This window comes from Hyla sarda, chromosome 2 (assembly GCF_029499605.1).
Source record: "Hyla sarda isolate aHylSar1 chromosome 2, aHylSar1.hap1, whole genome shotgun sequence".
Classification (NCBI taxonomy): domain Eukaryota; kingdom Metazoa; phylum Chordata; class Amphibia; order Anura; family Hylidae; genus Hyla; species Hyla sarda.
In genome coordinates this window covers 38,791,644-38,811,629 of record NC_079190.1, presented here as the reverse complement: position 1 = coordinate 38,811,629, position 19,986 = coordinate 38,791,644, and the positions used below count along the sequence as shown (strand labels likewise).

Sequence of the window (19,986 nt, the reverse complement as noted above, 5' to 3'; positions counted from 1 at the left end):
TAGGATTGAGAAGTATACAAACACCATGAGCAAGCTAGATGTGGATAGAGCCATAGATATGGGTCTGAAAGCTTGGAGTGATGCCGCACCTCTATCCTTTGTGAAAACAAACCAGGGAGAGGCGGACATTATGATTTCCTTTGAGTCTGGAGGTACTGGAGATGTTGGGCTAAATCTTTGGGTTGCAATAATGTCTTAATACTATATATTTGTCTGGAAAAATTTACATGGAGGTTAAAGTACAATTAGCAGTACTTGAGACTTGACTTGACTTGAGACTTTTGACTTGAGATAAAGAACTACACATTTTAAGAAATAGGTTAGCGCCACACTTGTCTAACAGGTTGCATCCAGGATCGGCTCTGCCTATAGGCAAAATAGGCAGCAGCCTAGAGCGTACTTTTAATGGGTGTGCCCCTAAAGTTAGCCAACAGCTGAAGCACCGCCCATCCAGCAAAACCCCGTCACCCAAATAGTAAGGAGATTACATGAGGAGGAGGTTTGTTACAGTGTGTCACCCCAGTAGTAAGGAGATTACATTAGGAGTAGGTTTGTTACAGTGTCACCCCAGTAGTAAGGAGATTACATGAGGAGGAGGTTTGTTACAGTGTGTCACCCCAGTAGTAAGGTGATTACATGAGGAGGAGGTTTGTTACAGTGTCACCCCAGTAGTAAGGAGATTACATGAGGAGAGGTTTGTTACAGTGTGTCACCTAAGTAGTAAGGAGATTACAAGAGGAGGGGGTTTGTTACAGTGTGTCACCCAGGTAGTAAGGTAATTACGTGAGTAAGAGGTTTGTTACAATGTGTCACCCCAGTAGTAAGGTGGGGCGTGTCAAAGGGGCGGAGCCAATGGGCGGCAAAATTAGCTTTCGCCTAGGGTGGCAAAATATCCTTGCACCAGGCCTGGTTGCATCTGACATGGCAGCTCAGCTCTGCTTGCTTTGATGGAGCTGAGCTGCAAAATATTAAAAAAAAGACCATAAAAAAGGCCATTACTCACTTCAAAATAAAGCTCCAAAATATAGATAATAATCATGTTACCTCATGTTTCATAAATTATAAAAAAATAAATAAAAAAAATCCATGACCTATCACTAGGGTAGCCTTCGAAATCATGTTCACTTGAATGGTCTGAGCCTCTGTACTAGACATAACCACTTATGCATGGCCCTCACTATATAAGGCAGTGTTCTCCAACCAGGGTGCCTCCAGCTGTTGCAAAACTACAATTCCCAGCATGCCTGGACAGCCAAAGGCTGTCCAGGCATGCTGGGAATTGTAGTTATGCAACAGCTGGAGGGACCCTGGTTGGGGAACATTGGTATAAGGTAATGCAGTCTAACATTTGCACAATGACATATTAGGTCTAGGTATTACATAACATACCATAATATAATCACCCTTTGCGTTGTTCTTGTCTAAGCATTAGACAAATTAGTAGCATCACCCTAAATTGGGAGGTCTCATCCTATTGTACCTTGTGAGTAATGGTCGGGAGCCAAAAATGGAAAAGATATGCACTTTATAGGCCACTTTATTAGGTACACCTATCGTATTGATTGTTAACACAAATAGCGACTCAGCCAATCACATGACAGCAACGCATGTAGACATGGTCAAGACAACTTGCCGAGGTTAAAACCGAGACTCAGAATGGAGAACGGAAGGGGATTTAGGTGACTTTGAATGTGGCATGGTTGTTGGTGCCAGACGAGCTCGGCCGAGCGTTTTCACACATAACCATCTCTAGGATTTACAGAGAATGGTCCAAAAAAGAGAAAATATCAAACGAGTGGCAGTTGTGTGGATAAAGAATGCATTGTTAATGCCAGAGGTCAGAGGAAAATATGGAGACTGGTTTGAGAGGACAGAAATGCAACAGTAACTCCAATAACCACTCGTTAAAATTAGGCTGGAATTCCACTCGTTTTTTTGGGGGGGGAAGCGCGAAGAAAAATGCCAATTCTGCCGCATGGCGTTTTTTTCGGCCAAAAAACGCTGCGGACAGATATTAGCTTTAAATCAATGTGAAATGGCAAAATTCTTTTTCCACTTTGCGTTTTTCTGTTTGACGTTTTTATTTATTTATTTATTTTTTTTTTTTAGCTCCTTGTGGTTTTGCAAACTCGCAGCATGTTGAACCTATGGCGTTTTTTCCCCTGAAATCGTGGTGTTTTTCTCCTATAGAAGCCTATGGGAGTAAAAAAAACACCAAGTAAAACACCATGTGGGTTTTAACTTTTTTGCAGGCGGTTTTTATTTATTTATTGATTTTACGTTAGCGATCCAAAAAAGATACTTTTTTTTTTAATAACATTTCGTAGGGTGCCATTAAAACAATAATAATAAAAAAGGTACAGTAGCGATGGAAAAAATTGTATTTAACGAAATTTATCATTTTTATAACGAAATTTTTATACATTTTCAAACAGGGATCAATTTATGTGGGCAGGCAGGGCACTAAAAATGTAGCCGACAATAATTAATAATGTAGTGTGTGTATGTTTTTCACTTTTTATTCTTTATTTTTTACATTTCTTAGGTAGTGCTACTACTCCCAGCACGGAACACAGTGTTCCATGATGAGAGTAGTAGTACCTGTACTAAATGACAGATCGCCCTGGGTCCGTTGCGATCCTTCTGTATAATTTATAGATGCAGCCGGCCGCTCTTCTATGGTCCCCTGCACTGCCGTATATACACACCTATTCATATTTCCCGCAGAGAGCTGTGATTGGCCAGATGGTTCAGCCAATCACAGCTCTCTGTGGGATATATGAATATGTGTATATATATGTCAGTGCAGGGGACCATAGAAGAGCGGACGGCCGCATCTATTCATTATACAGGAGGATCACAGTGGGTGTCAGGAGTGACATCTGCTGTGATCTTTCCTTAACTGCAGGTACTACTACTCCCAACATGGAGCACACCCTGCTCCATGCTGGGAGCTGTAGTACCTGCATTAATAGACAGATCGCAACAGGTGTCAGAAGTTACACTCGCTGCGATCTGTCTATTAATGCAGGTACTACAGCTCCCAGCATGGAGCAGAGTGAACTCCATGTTGGGAGTAGTAGTACCTGCAGTAATGGACAGATCACAGCGGGTGTCACTCCTGACACCCGATGCAATCATCCTTTCTATTGCTGAGATGCAGAGCGGCTCTGTACAGAGCTCACATCTCTGCACTATACTCCGGCCAGTGATGTGAATAAAACATCACTCATTCATATTTCCCGCTGAGAGCTGTGATTGGCTGCAACCATCCGGCCAATCCCCACTCTGGGCGGAAAATATGAATGAGTGATGTCCTATTCATATCACTGGCCGGAGTATAGTGCAGAGATGTGAACGCTGTACAGAACCACTCTGTATCTCTGCAATAGATAGGACGATCTCTGTCAGGAGTGACACAGCAGGGCGATATGTCTATTAGTACAGGAACTACTACTCCCATCATGGAACAGTCGGTTCCATGCTTGGATTAGTAGTACTACCTAAAACATGTAATAAATAGAGAAAAAAAGTGAAACACACACTTTATAAAAAATTTATAAAAATTTTGTTACAAAAAACTAAAATTTTGTTAAATACATTTTTTTTTTGGAACCCAAAAAAAAAAATTAAAAAAAAAAATGCCAAAGGGGCCAAAAATGCAATTTCCATTCAAATGCAAAAACGCCAGCAAAAATGCCAGAAAAAAACGTCAGAAGCAAGAAATTGCACTGGTGTTTTTTCTGGCGTTTTTTTCCAAGTGAAATCCTATCCTTAAAGTATACAGAATACCATCTCTGAGCACCCAACATGTTCAGCCTTAAAGCAGATGGGTTACAGCAGCTTAAGACCACACCAGGTGCCACTCCTGTCAGCTAAGAACAGGAAAGTGAGGCAACAATTCACACAGGCACCAAAGTTAGACAATGGAAGAATGGAAGAACGTTGTCTGGTCTGATGAGTCTCAATTTCAGCTGTGACATTCAGACGACAGGGTCAAAAGTTGGCATAAACAACATGAACGCCTGGATCCATCCTGCCTTGTATCAGCGGTTCAGGCTGGTAGTGGTGTAATGGTGTGGGGTACATTTTCTTGGCAGACTTTGGGACCCTTTGAGAAACATCATCTCATACAGGAAATGAGGTTACTGGACTCCAATGGCCTCCACGATCACCAGATCTCATCCTATAGATCACCGCTAGGATGGGGTGGAACGGGAGATTCTCATCATGGATGTGCAGCCGACGAATCTACAGGAACTGTGTGATGTCATCATGTCCTTATGGAGGAACTGTGTGATGTCATCATGTCCTTATGGAGGAACTGTGTGATGTCATCATGTCCATATGAAGTAACTGTGTGATGTCATCATGTCCATATGGAGGAACTGTGTGATGTCATCATGTCCATATGGAGGAACTGTGTGATGTCATCATGTCCATGTGGAGGAACTGTGTGATGTCATCATGTCCATATGAAGTAACTGTGTGATGTCATCATGTCCATATGAAGTAACTGTGTAATGTCATCATGTCCATATGGAGGAACTGTGTGATGTCATCATGTCCATGTGGAGGAACTGTGTGATGTCATCATGTCCATATGAAGGAAGTGTGTGATGTCATCATGTCCATATGGAGGAACTGTGTGATGTCATCATGTCCATATGGAGGAACTGTGTGATGTCATCATGTCCATATGGAGGAACTGTGTGATGTCATCATGTCCATATGGAGGAACTGTGTGATGTCATCATGTCCATATGGAGGAACTGTGTGATGTCATCATGTCTATATAGAGGAACTGTGTGATGTCATCATGTCCATATGGGCCCAAACATTTTCAGCACCTTGTAGAAAGTATGCCACAAAAAGGGAAGTCATGAGTCAGTCCAATCTGGTACTAACAAGGTGTATCTAATAAAGTGGCCAGTGAGTGTTTATGATATTTTAAACAAGAAGAGAGAAAAAAATGAGTACGCTGGGGTGTTATGAAATCTAAATTGCCATTGTTTATTATGGACAAACTGGAAAACCACAATGAATCAAGTACAGACAAATAATATGTGTCTATAGCCCGAATGACTGATAGAAACTGATAACTAGTGTTTTCCTATATCTGTAAAATAATAATAATTACATTCACAACAACTTCAAAAAAAATCACAGATATGTATTTTCACATGAAAAAAGTCCCCTATTGTTCCAGATGGTTGGCAACCCTGGATATGTCAATGTCCCGCTGAGACCTTCTGGTGTATGTAAACTTATTTTCAGGTAAATGCTCCATAGAAAAAGTTAGCTCTTCTAAAACTATCTCATATAAGCCATGCCAGAGGGGCAAAAACCCCAAAACAGCTGTCTACAGATAGGTGTCTCATCTTGTTGGAGAAGACTTTGGTTTGGCTAGTACAGTGACCCCTCGACCTACGATGGTCCCGACATACGATCATTTCAACATACGATGCTTTTGTATGTTGGGGCCATCGCATAAACGGCTATCCGGCAGTACAGACTGCTTCAGCTGCCGTTTACGGTGCCCCGTGTGGTCCGCTGACGATCACTTACCTGTCCTCGGGGCTCCGGCACGTCCTCTTCGGGATCCCCTGCATCGTCGGCGCTCTCCATCGACGTCATCACGTCACCGCGCATGCCGTCCCGTCATCCAATAGGAGCGGCGTGCGTAGAGAGAGAGGATGCCGTGGCGGCGACAGAGAGAGAGGATGCCGGGGAAGCAGAGGCCTTGCCGGAGCGTCGGGGACACCCCGGGGACGCGGTGACAGCGATGGACGGCGACATCCAGGGCAGCGGTGACGAGCGGTGACGTGTGAGTATAACTTCCTATACCAGTGGTCTTCAATCTGCAATCCTCCAGATGTTGCAAAACTACAACTCCCAGCATGCCCGGACAGCCGTTGGCTGTCCGGGCATGCTGGGTGTTGTAGTTTTGCAGCATCTAGAGGTCCGCAGGTTGTAGACCACTGTCCTATACTTTCCATTGCACGGATCCCTCAACAAACAATGGTCCATTTGGAACGGATTACCATCGTATGTTGAGGGACCACTGTATTAGTTTTCTTCTAGGAGCGCTAATTTGCATATCTTTCCCATGAAGCATTGCTTAAAAATGCATTTTTGTACACCACTCTCTCTTCTATAGTCTTCTCTAGGAGCATTGATCTGCATATTTTATTTTCCCCTGGAGCATTGCCTAAAAAAAATGATTTCTATATACTACTGTATCTCTTCATTCTTCTCCAGAGCTTTATATAAAAGCTGTAAATAGGTGCTGGAAGCTGTAAATCCCTTTCTGTGTTGAGGGCAGGAATTTCTTCTTGTTGGTCCTTTCTGAGATTTGGTGAACGGAGACTTAGATTGTGGACCCTTGCAGGTGCACTGTGGCCCAGAGGGGAAGGAAAACTTTGGGGGGGCTTCTCTCCTTTCGAAGACCGCATCCTTGTGCACTTTTCGTGTGACATGTTTGCCCTTTTTCGTACTGCGATGAATGAATACGCTCCTTGTAGATAAAAATATAAAAAAAATAGAATGGAGCCTGACCCGGTGTCCAAACGAATAGCTCATCCTGGCACAGATAAAGAGCAGTACAGAACATGTAGTACCTACTTGTATAGAAGAGAGGCGCTATCAGAGCATGCACTGCAGTAATACGGGTGTTTTCTCATGCTGATGACTGGATCACACATGCCGCAGATCAGCATTGTCTGTGACGTCGTCTACGTAATTGTGGCGTCAAGATACAATGTTGTAACATTTCTATGATGTTCACTGGGGTAGATTATGTCATATACAGCCATTGGGTGGGTACAGTTCTGGTAATAATTGATTGGTAATTACAAATAATATTGGGAATTTTTTCAGACCATGGGGACTCTTATCCATTTGATGGACCTCGGGGTACTTTGGCCCATGCGTTTGCACCAGGTGAGGGTCTAGGAGGAGATACTCACTTTGACAATGCTGAAAGGTGGACAACAGGAACAAACGGTAAGTGTATGTCGTGTTAGGTAACATCACTATACACTGTGTATGCTAGTTATAACATCAGTTTTGATGTCATTATAGGATTTAACCTCTTCACGGTAGCTGCTCATGAATTTGGGCATGCTCTAGGGCTTGGACATTCCAATGACCCATCAGCTTTGATGTACCCAACATACAAATATCAGCATCCTTATGGATTCCGCCTGCCCAAGGATGATGTCAAAGGGATCCAATCACTATATGGTAGAGTAGACATTGCTTGGCTTGTTATACATGAATTAATGCTGTCTTATCGTTAATAATAAGTACTGTATGTAGTAACCAAAGAGTCTCAAGAAAAACAGAAAACACAAGGGTACATGTATTAAATGGATACTCCACCCCTAGACATCTTGTCCTCTATCCAAAGGATAGGGGATAAGATGTCTGATTGCGGGGATCCTGTCACTTGGAACCTCGCAATCTCTGTGCAGCACCCAGCGTTTGTTTAGAAGGCTGGGTGCCGGCAGCGGGGGTCGTTATGTCATGACCACGCCCCCTTGTAACGTCACACCACGCTCCCTAAATGCCAGACTATGGGAGTTCCATAGACTTGCATTGAGGGGGGCGTGATGTGACATCATGAGGGGCGTGGTCAAGATGTCACGACCCTTGCCGCTCGCTCCAAGCGCTTGTAACAAAATGTTCCGAACGATGGGGCATCGTTTTGGACTTAAAATAATATACATAGGTGACATTTGCTGTTGCTATGGCCAATACCAGTGGCATAACTATAGCAGGCACAGAGGCCCAGGTACCTGAGGAGCCCAAAACACTATAAACCCACAGGTAGACCCTAGAAAGGTCACTGGCCTATCACAGGATCCCTGTTACAGATGTTGCAATGGGGCCCTGCAGCAGGGTAACATAATAGGCATGTTCAATATTTTTGCAAACTACATACAAACACACACAGATTTATATTTTCCAATTTTTTTCTATTTTTACTATAGGTCCCTATAAATTTGGTTATGTACACCCCAGCAAAATATTGCTATGAATGATCTATTTTCTCTTTCTTTCAGGGACCAAAGGCACCGGACAAAAACATTCTGTAGTACCTGATTCACCGAGCCCAGATCACTGCCATCCAAATCTATCTTTTGATGCTGTTACAGCTATAGGGAACGAACTTCTGTTTTTTAAAGACAGGTGGGCGGAGCTTGGTGTGAAGTGGCGTGAAAGCAGCAACCCGGATTTAATAGAGTTTATGCTACAGAGCCTAAATTGTTGCTGAAATTTATGGGAGCTCCAAGCTAGCGTAGGTTTCAGAAGCACAGCCCACTTAAAGGGGTGCTCCCCTGGAAAATATTTTTTTTTAAATCAACTGGTGCCAGAAAGTTAAACAGATCTGAAAATTACTTCTATTTAAAGTACTTATCAGCTGCTGTTTGTTACAGAGGAAGTTCTTTTCTTTTTGAATCTCCTTGAATTTCCTTTATGTCTGACCACAATGTTCTCTGCTGACACCTCTGACCATTTAAGGAGCTGTCCAGAGTAGGAGCAAATCCCCATAGCAAACCTCTCCTGCTCCGGACAGTCCCTGATGTGGACAGAGATGTCAGCAGAGAGCACTGTGGTAAGACAGAAAGGAAATTCAAAAAGAAAAAAACTTCCTCTGGAACAAACAGCAGCTAATAAGTACCTGCCTGCCTGATTTATTAGGAGGCATGCGTCTCTTAATAAAACATGTAAAGCAAAAGCTAGTGATATTAAAGGGGTAGTCCAGTGGTGAAAAACTTATCCCCTATCCTAAGGATAGGGGATAAGTTTGAGATCGCGGGGGGGTCCGACCGCTGGGGCCCCCTGCGATCTCTCTGTACGGGGGCCAGGCTCTCCGGCCAGAGAGAGCGGCCGACACGCCCCCTCAATACATCTCTATGACAGAGCCGGAGATTGCCGAAGGCAGCGCTTCGCTCTGCCATAGAGTTGTATTGAGGGGGCGTGTCGGCCGCCGCTTCGTGCGGAGGTCGACACAACCCCTTCCCGCGGGCTGTCGGGGCTCCGTACAGGAGATCGCAGGGGGCCCCAGCGGTCGGACCCCCGCGATCTCAAACTTATCCCCTATCCTTAGGATAGGGGATAAGTTGTTCCCCACTGGGTTACCACTGGACTACTCGTTTAAACAGTCATGTAAAACACTTGTCCTGATATATTCCCCCATAGTATTATGCTCAGTATTTTTAACCAAAACCAGGAGGGCATCCAAAACATATTTAAAATCTTTCCATTATAGTTTTCTGTTGTTTCCACTTGTGTTTTTTGCTAAAAAAATACTGGTCAAAATACTATATGTGAAGGCTTAAAGTGGTTCTCCGCCCCTAGACATCTTATCCCTTATCCAAAGCATAGGGGATAATATGTCTAATCGCGGAGCAGCTAACAACTGCTCAGACCCACCGCAATGTCCGGCCCGGCACACCAATAATCCGCTAAGATTTTGTAGTATTATAATCAGGTGTATGATTTAACTATTATACCAAACAGGTGAAAATGATCATCATATGTAGGTTGAAACACAGTCATTAAATGAAGCAGAAACAGCTGTGTAGGAGGCTTTAAACTGCGTGAGGAACAGCCAAACTCTGCAAAGGTAAGGTTGTGAAAGACATTGCTATGTCACAGGTCACACACAAGGAACATCACCTACACTAACCTGTTACAGAGGGTAATAGTGCAGACGGTAATACTGATTCCAATGTCAGTTACCTTTTTGAAATCCATTGTGCCCTTTCCGAGTTCATGAATATGCATGTCCCTCTCCTTAACACATTACTGATACGTATCAGCAATGTGCTGCAGACACACATATTTATGAAGGGAGTGTATCACAGGGCTGGTGTGGGCTCGCAGAACGGTGCTCCAAGAAGCCTGGGAATGCCCATGGTACACCAAGAAGACCATTTTACAAAGTTTCCAGTTAAAGATGTCAACCTATTTTCTTTTAAAGATCTTTCTGGAGAAGACAGACCCAACTTGCCGCTATAAGACCCAACTCCATTGCAGCTTCCTTCCCACAGCTTATGTCGAATGTGGATGCTGCCTATGAGATAGCTGAAAGAGGGACTGCATATTTTTTTAAAGGTAATACAAAAAAATATTTTAAAAAGTATAAACATTGTAGAAATACATTTTCATTTATTTTTTGCAAAGCTGCTTTTACGTACCCATCTGTAGTCTTGGTGATGCAGAAACCGTCAACTTGTTACCATCCTTTAAATTTAAAATCAAGTCCAATTTAATGTATCTTATATCTAATAATCCATTATCTGATACACCATTTCAACCCCTTATTGCCCCTAATGTACTCTGGTCCTTAAAGGGGTATTCCGGGCAAAAAAAAGGTGTCTGATCGCGGGGGGGCCTGGTGCTGAGACCCCCCGCAATCTCCCTGTAGCACCCGCCTTCTATGCGGATGCTGAATCTCCAGTTTCAGAAACCTCCAGGTTTCCGGGACTGGGGACATGACATCACGCCATGCCCCCTCCATTCATGTCTATGGGAGGGGGCCTGACGCCCCCTCCCATAGACATGAATGGAGGGGGCGTGGCTTGACATCACGTCCCCAGTTCAGGAAACCCGGAGGTTTACGAAACTGGAGACTCAGCACCCGAATAGAATGCGGGTGCTGCAGGGAGATCGCGGGGGGGGGGGGGGGACTCAGCAGCGGGCCCCCGCGATCAGACATCTTATCCCCTATCCTTTGGATAGGGGAAAAACATTTTTTGCCCGGAATACCCGTTTAATTCCCAAACAATACTGTTTTGTTTTTCCATTATTGCCTTGTTGCCTTTGCTGTTTTCCGTTGACATTAATTTTTCCGGGACAGCCTGTAATTTTTTTTAAAGGAAATTTTGAGCTTTATATATCTTATCAGTTAATGTTTATTAACAATTTAAACAATTTTAGCAATTCAGCAAATTTCATTTTTGTAACAGGTCCCCATTATTGGGCAACAAGAGGACTCCAGATTCAGGGACCTCCCCGTCTTATTTATGATTTTGGATTTCCCGGTACTGTACAGAAGATCGATGCCGCTGTTCACCTGAAGAATTCGAGGAAGACTTTGTTCTTTGTCGGGGAAGATTTCTACAGGTAGTCCAAAAGGAAAATGGCAACCAAAAATGAAAAAATGTTTTATGGTTCTATACAGTAGATTTCTTTGAATTGTATAGATTTTATGCTCCGTATTTGCATGTTTCCTACATTGTTACAACAAATGACTATTATTTTTTATTTAGAAGCCAGGAAATGTGTCATCTACCGTATTTTTCGCCGTATAAGACGCACTTTTTCTTCCCCAAAACTGAAAAAAAATGGTCCGTCTTATACGGCAAATACACATTAAAACCTGTCCTATCGCGGCGGTCCCTGCGGCCATCAACAGCCGGGACCCGCTGCTAATACAGGACATCACCGATCGCGGTGATGCCCTGTATTAACCCTTCAGACGTGGCGATCAAAGCTGACCTCCGCGTCTGAAGCGAAAGTGACACTACCCCAGCTGCTCCGGGAGGGACCTTACCCGCCTCCTCGGTGTCTGCTCCGTGTCGGGATCCCCTGCATGGCCGGCGCTCTCCGTCGTCATCATGTCGTCGCACACGCCACCCCGTCATCCAATAGAAGCGGTGACGGGTCCGGAGCGGCGGGGACACGTGAATATTACCTCCTATACCAGTGGTCTTCAACCTGCAGACCTCCAGATGTTGCAAAACTACAACTCCTGGCATGCCCGGACAGCCAATGGCTGTCCGGGCCTGCTGGGAGTTGTAGTTTTGCAACATCTGGAGGTCTGCTGGTTGAAAATCACTGTGACCTATACTTTACATTGTATTCTAGATTTTCCCCCTAAAGGGGGACATACTGCACAGGCTAAAGGGGGACATTTAGCCTGAACAGTATGTCCCCCTTTAGCCCATACAGTATGTCCTCCTTTACACATAGAGCTCATTGGGAGCACTGCTCTACGTCCTCAGCTCGGGGAGATGAGGGAGGGGACCTGCCGTGGAGATTTACGTCCTCAGGGAGGGGGCGTGCCGTAGAGATCTGCGTCCAGCCGAGCTCAGGGAGGGGAGATGAGGGAGGGGGCGTGAACCTCCTCCCTCCCCTTGCTCTGCCCTCCCCCAGTTCTAGCTTCGGAAATGTTCGGAGAGCTGGGGGAGGAGCGGACGCATGGATCTACGGGGGCGCAAAAAAACACCTCACACTGGTAATCAGACCCGGAGTGAACACGCTCCGGTGACTGATTATAAACGGGGTGTAGCGTGCAAGATCCCGGGGGTCCCCAGCGGCGGGACCCCCGCAATCAGGCATCTTATCCCCTATCCTTTGGATAGGGGATAAGATGTCTAAGTGCTGGAGTACCCCTTTAAGGAAGAACTTCACCAATTCTGAGAAGTAAGACTTGTTTTCCTGTAATACTGAGGGATATTATCAAACATGCCAATGTTACTGAAGAAAGGATTGGCCATTTTTTGCTTTGCCACAGGTCCCCAATGTTAATTGTTGCACCTTTGGTCCAGTTTGCAAAGTACAAGTAGGATATCATGAATGTGTCACTGTATTCTACCCACAGCTATGATGAGGCACAACTACTAATGGACAGAGGATACCCAAAAAGCATTGATGATGAGTTTTCTGGGGTGGAAGGGAATGTAGATGCAGCAGTTGAAGTAAATGGTAAGTGGCCCATATTCAGTATGTGTCAGGGTGGAAAGTATCACAGAGAATAGGAATGCATTTGATATTTAGGAACTGGAATAATAGTATGGTAACCTATAGTAAACATTCATTGTGTGAAATGTATCAATGTGTTTTACTGCATTGACTATTGTCCATGCTAAGGCTGTGTTCAAACCACAATTTGTTAAAAAGGTCACTGGATATGGCTTGGGTACAGGAGCGCCCGGTGTTCACATCCCCCAGCCGGATCTGGTGACCGTTTTAACAAATTGTGGTTTGAATGCAGCCTTAGCATGGACAATAGTCAATGCAGTGGAATACATTCACACATTTCACACAATGAATGTTTACTATAGTTACCCGGCTTGCATCATATAGCCGACCGGAGTCAGATAGTGGCCGCTCACTTTTGCCCCATATCCGGTTTTGTGACCGCACCAAAAACTGTGCTATACTACGGTTTTCAGTCCGGTTACAAAACCGGATACGGGGATGGTTTTGTAAACATGATGAGCATCAACAACTCCTCGTGTGCGGCTGTCCGAAATCTACTTTGGTTGGTCCATGATACACTTTCACAAACATGTATTGTGAAGACCAGACTTTATTAGATCCTTGCTATTTAAAAAAAAAAATCACCCACTCACACCTGATTCTCATTCTATTAATTGAAAACACTTTAATTTCACTTAAAATTATCTGCAAATTATCCAATGGATAGAGAATAAGAGTTAGATTGCAGGGGGTACGACTGCTGGGATAAATGTATGATCACGGGGGGGGGCTGATACCCTGCACAGCGCTCTTGCTCTCCACGTGCAGGGTATCCCGAGTGGGGGTTGGCATGTGCCCTCCATGCATCTCTATGGGAGAGCCAAAGCATTGTACAGTGGTCCCTCAGCTTACAATGGCCTCAACATACAATAGTTTCAACATACAATGGTCTTTTTTGGACCATTGTAACTTGAAACCAGACTCAACATACAATGTTATGGAATCTGCAAAACATGTCAATGGCTGGAATATCTGACATGGACATTCACTGGTAAAACCCCTGTATTACTGAAGTGCATGCACTGACTGGTGTCTGGTAGTGCCCCCTACAGTACAGGGAGGTATTACATGTTCTTTACTACTTTTAACCCCTGAAGAAGCTTCTGTCCTCTACATAGACCAGTGTTTCCCAACAAGGGCACCTCCAGCTATTGCAAAACTACAACTCCCAGCATGCCCGGACAACCACTGAAAGACAATGGTCGTCCTGGAACCAATTAATATTGTAACTTGAGGGACCACTGTACTCGTGTATCTCCGGCTCACCAATAAAGATGCATGGCGAGAGCCTGGGCGTCGTGCAGGAGATCGTCAGGGGTCCCAGCAGTCAAATCCCCTGCCATCTGACACTTATTCTTCATCCTTTGGATAGGGGATAAATATGACTAAATTGGACCACTACTTTTAAGTTGTGAACACATGTTCACCTTTGTAATTGCAATTTTTTAATATGAAGCCAGTAATGGAAATCTCTGTTTCCTCCATTTATTGTCTGTTCCTGATTTTGATTTAAATAATTGCATAAAATTTATAAATAAATGACCAAGTCTAATATTTGTGGCTAATATGGTTTACGGTATCTATTTTTTGGAAACTCTAATGTAGTTCCGTGTCTTATTTATGTGGAAACATAGAGAATTCTGTAGTTTAAAGGGGTTCTTCGAGTCCCGCAGCTGGAGACGCCCGTGATCATGCACGCGGCACCCCGTTTGTAATCAGTCCCCGAAGCGTGTTCGCTCTGGGTCTGATTACGGGCGACCAGTCCTCCGCCCCGTGTGATGTCACGCTCCGCCCCTCAATGCAAGCCTACGGGAGGGGGCGTGATAGCTACACGCTGCTGGCCCTGCGGTCGACCGTAATCAGACCCGGATCGAACACGCTCCGGGGACTGATTACAAGCGGGGTGCCGCGCGCATGATCACGGGCGTCTCCAGCGGTGGGACTCCCGCGATCAGGCATCTTATCCCCCTATCCTTTGGATAGGGGATAAGATGTGTAAGCACCGAAGAACCCCTTTAAAGGCGTACTCCAATCCTAGATATCTTATCCCCATCTAAAGGATAGATTAGATGTCTGATCATGGAGAGTCCAACCACTTGGACCCCTGCAATCCCTGACCCGGGACCTCAGCGTTCTGAACATTTATGTTCAGAACGCCGGCAGTGCTGGGCTTTAGAGGGTTCACGTCTATAGGAGAGACGGAAATACAGCGTTTCCCAGAGAGTTATGTCATGGGGGCGTTTCGGCCACAGCCTCGGGCTGTGGTTGTCCGAAATCCGGCACAGAGCCGAGATTGCTCCATGCATGTGGATTACCGGGGTGCTGGGCAGGAGATTTCGGGGGGTCCCAGCGGCCAGACCTCCGCGATCAGACACTTATCCCCTATCCTGTAGATAGGGAATAAAATGTCTAGGAACTTGGTATCCCTTTAAGGTTAAATTTATGCGGACATATAGAAAATGTATCTATCATCTACCCATCTATTATCTTGTCTTTATCCGTTCAACTAAATGGCATAAACAAAATACAATGTTTCCTAACTCCTGTGTTATTTCTATTCTTTTTAGGATACATTTACTTCTTTTCAGGACCAATGGCTTACAAATACGACCAAGAGAAAGAAGATGTGGTCAGTGTTGTGAAATCCGGATCCTGGATCGGCTGTTGAAAATGAAAAAACGTTGGATTCTTTTTGAAAGCTAAAAATGTGGTCCTGGAGATTATGTAAACATACCATATTGCAACTACTAATGTCTGAACAAATGTTAAGCAAAGCCCCCAGTTTGTAAATACCTAAAACATTGCAGCAATGACTTTGTTGTTTTTAAAGATTACTAAATATTCTGGAAATGTTTTTGAATATGTTGTAATAAATGTCTATGACAAACCATTTCCTAAAAGTCTCATCTTGACTTTGGGGCCTCTGACATAATTCTGTTTTTGACATATTGACGTAATTAAACCCCCAAAAACCACCATTTATGATCAATTTCATGGATAAATGATACATGTTAATGGAAGGCATATGTATTGAATAATGCATGAACATTTATCAAAGGAAATGCATTGTTGTCACAGCGAGCGCTCCGGTCATCACCTCTGGACCGGAGCGCCCGCTGCCGCAACTCTCCGTCCCGGGGTCCCGACGTCTCTCGGTCAGACGCACTGACCAGGAGCACAGGTCCCACAGTGGCAGAGACGCGGCTGGCGTGGTGGCTGGTCCCCGCTCACGCGCCGCGTCCCTGTTCAGCTTACCTGCTCCTCGCACGGCTCTCTGCACTCCTGCATCCCGGCGCGCGGCCCCGCTCTCTAGAGCACGCGCCGGCTTCAGTAAATTTAAAGGGCCAGCGCACCGGTAATTGGTGCGCTGGTTCCTCACCTCCCACTGTGTCCTTCCAATAAAAGGCACCTGCCCCTTCCTGCCCTTGCCGGATCTTTGTGCCTTGTGCCTCTGAGAAAGCGTTCCCTTCTGTGATAGTTGCCTTGCCAGTTGCCGAACCCGTTGCTAACGTATTCTTGCCTGTGAACCCTTGCCGCCTGTCCTGACCTCTGCTACGTCCGACTACGCCTTTGCCTGCTCCCTATGTACTTCGCTATATCAGCTGCCAGAGAGGTCGAGCCGCTATTGGGGGAACGACCTGGGGACTACCAGCCGCAGCAAGTCCATCCCGCTTTGCGGCGGGCCCTGGTGAAGACCAGTAGTCCCTTAGACTCCGTTCCCCTGGTACGGCCCGTGCCATCGCCTCTCTGGTCTGGAGGATCCACTACCAGCCCTGCCGGTTCGTGACAATTGTTTAGCTATAACAAAAAAACACCAGCATAATGTGAAGGTCCCTCTTATGCTGCCAAAAAAATCTCAGATTCACAGATGCATGAACTCCACAAGACCTCTGAAGGTGTCCTGTGGTATCTGGTACCAAGATGTTAGCACCAGATCCTTTAAAGGGGTACTCTACTGGCCAGTGTTTGGAAGTAAATGTTCGGAATGCTGTTTTGACGCTGCGGGGGTCGACCATGCCGCTCGTGACATCATGGACACGCCCATCAATGCAAGTCTATGGAAGGGGGTGTGACAGTGGTCAAACCCCCTCCCATAGACTTGCATTGAGGGGGCGTGGCTGTGATGTCACGAGGGGCATGGCCGACCCCCGCAGCATGAAAACAGCGTTCAGAACATTTACTTCCAAATGCTGGACAGTGGAGTACCCCTTTATAGGATCTGGTGCTAACATCTTGGTAATCCATGGATTAGGTTAGGTTTTCAGAACATCCCACAGATGCCTGATCAGATTGAAATATAGGGAATTTGGTGGCCCAGTTGACACTTGGACCTGATCTCTTCATTGTGTTCCTCAAACCATTCCTGGACAATTTTGGCACTGTGGTCAGGGCATTATCCCACTGCCCTGATAGGTTATAACAGCTGCCATGAAGGGGTCTATACAATGTTTAGGTAGGTTGTTCTTTTCATTGTAACATCCTGATGAATTCCTAGACACAAAGTCTCCCAGTAGAACATTGCCTAGGGCTTCACACCGCCTCCTTCGGCTTATCATCTTTTCACAGTGTATCCTGGTAGAATCTTTTATCCTGATAAGTGACACACATGCACTCAACCTTTCACATAATATGCATTAAAATATGATTTATCAGACCAAGTGCCTTTCTCATTTGCTCCATATTGCAGTTCTGAGGCTCGTGGGCTTGTTTTAGGCACTTTTGGAAGTGAACAGGAGTCAGCATGTCAAGTCAACTTACATGTTGAGTTTCGGAGGGATATTAAGTGAGCACAACCTTTACAGAGAGGAAAGCTAAATATTTCATAAAATATTAAAGTATTATTGCTGACATCAGGGCTGCCATCAGACATTTCAGGGCCCCTTGGATAGGGGATGAGTTATTTTTCACCAGACTACTCCTTTAACAGAGGGGCCTACCCAAACTATATGGAAGCAACTATTAACAGAGGAGCCTACCCAAACTATATAGAGTGCTCCATATAGTTTGGGTATGCTCCTCTGTTAATAGTTGCCCCCAAAGTTGTGGTAGGCCTCTCTGTTAATAGTTGCCCCCATAGTTGTGGTAGGCCTCTCTGTTAATAGTTGCCCCCATAGTTGTGGTAGGCCTCTCTGTTAATAGTTGCAAAGAGGGGCCTACAACAATTATATGGGCAGGGGCACAATTTGCCACTATATAGTTGTGCCGCGCGCAGGGGTGTGGCTAGAAACCACAGGGCCCCGATGCACAAATTTTTTTTCAACAGTTTTTAGTTTTGTAACCCCTGCAGAGACACAGATTGAACACAGTTTTACCCATCTTCACTGCAGAACTTACAAGTGACTACAGCTCTGATGGGACAGTCAGGAGAACACACAATGATATCAGTGACCTAAGTGACGTCTTCTGACTTGAGTGATATCTTCTCTGTTATCTTTTCTTCTTCATCTGGTCCAGAGACCAGGTCTTCCTCCAGCTCCATCTTCTCTGCAGTGTCTGACATCCAGACATCATTGGCTCCTCACTTTGTCAGCAGATCCTCCTCCTCCGCATGAAGACAGTGATCATTATAACCTTGCCAGAAAGTGTACCCTAAATAAAATACTGCCCCACACTGTACCCTAAATAAAATACTGCCCCACACTGTATCCTAAATATAATACTGCCATACACTGTAACCTGAATATAATACTGCCCCACACTACCCTGATGAATATAATACTGCTATACACTGTACCCACTAAATATAATCCTGCCACACACTGTACCCTGAATATAATACTGCCCCACACTGTACCCTGAATATAATACTGCCACACACCCTATCCACTGAATATAATACTGCCCCACCCTGTACCCACTAAATATAATCCTGCCACATACTGTACCCTGAATAAAATGCTGCCCCACACTGTATCCACTGAATATAATACTGCCACACACTGTACACTGAATATAATGCTGCCCCACACTGTACCCTCTGAATATAATACTGCCACACACTGTACCCTGAATATAATACTGCCACACACTGTACCCAGAATATAATACTACCACACACTGTACCCTGAATATAATACTGCCAAACACTGTACCCTCTGAATATAATACTGCCCCATTCTGTACCCTGAATTTAATACTGCCACACACCGTACTCTCTGAATATAATCCTGACACACACTGTACCCTTAATATAATCCTGACACACACTATACCCTCTGAATATAATACTGCCACACACTGTACCCTGAATATAATACTGCCACACACTGTACCGAGAATATAATACTACCACACACTGTACCCTGAATATAATACTGCCAAACACTGTACCTCTGAATATAATACTGCCCCATTCTGTACCCTGAATTTAATACTGCCACACACCGTACTCTCTGAATATAATCCTGACACACACTGTACCCTTAATATAATCCTGACACACACTGTACCCTGAATATAATACTGCCGCACACTGTACCCTCTGAATATAATACTGGCACACACTGTATCCACTGAATATAATCCTGCCCCACACTGTATCCACTGAATATAATACTGCCACACACTGTACCCTGAATATAATGCTGCCACACATTGTACCCACTGAATAATACTGCCACACACTGTACCCTGAATATGATACTGCCACACACTGTACCCTGAATATGATACTGCCACACATGCATACACATCATACATACATATACACCCCCTCTTATCCTCTGTGTCCTCATCACTCCTCATCATCCCCATAACCCCCTGCCAAACCACTCCTCATCACTACTATAACCCCCCCACACACACCTCTCCCCATCACCCCATAATAACCCCCCTGCACCTCTCATCATCCCCATAACCCCCCTGCACCTCTCATCACCTCCATAACCCCCCTGCACCTCTTATCACCCCCATAACCCCCTTGCACCTCTCATCACCCCCATACCCCCCCCGCACCTCTTGCCACCCCCATCACCCCCTGCACTCACCCCCTGCACCTCTCATGACCTCCATAACCCCCCTGCACCTCTTATCACCCCCATAACCTCCTTGCACCTCTCATCACCCCCATAACCCCCCCCCCTTCCAATTGTCACCCCCATCACCCCCCTGCACCTCTTATCACCCCCACAACCCCCCTGCACTTCTCATCACCTCCATAATTCCCCCACCTGGCACCTCTTACACAACCCTTCCCCCCCCCCCTGCACT

The 19,986-nt window shown here is 45.2% G+C and overlaps 1 protein-coding gene across 15 annotated transcripts in view; it reads left to right on the top strand.

Moving 5' to 3' along the window:
• The window catches only part of MMP20 (matrix metallopeptidase 20), a 109,161-nt gene extending 93,484 nt beyond the window's left edge, over positions 1-15,677 (top strand). For all 15 annotated transcript variants that reach the window (XM_056561563.1, XM_056561562.1, XM_056561567.1 and 12 more), the window contains 8 exons: positions 4-152; positions 6,880-7,005; positions 7,084-7,245; positions 8,067-8,193; positions 9,992-10,125; positions 10,980-11,136; positions 12,617-12,720; positions 15,345-15,677. In XM_056561563.1, coding sequence (XP_056417538.1) covers positions 4-152; positions 6,880-7,005; positions 7,084-7,245; positions 8,067-8,193; positions 9,992-10,125; positions 10,980-11,136; positions 12,617-12,720; positions 15,345-15,445 — 1,060 coding nt within the window. In that variant the 3' untranslated portion in view covers positions 15,446-15,677. The remainder of the gene's footprint in view (positions 1-3; positions 153-6,879; positions 7,006-7,083; positions 7,246-8,066; positions 8,194-9,991; positions 10,126-10,979; positions 11,137-12,616; positions 12,721-15,344) is intronic.
• The last annotated feature ends 4,309 nt before the right edge of the window (positions 15,678-19,986 follow it).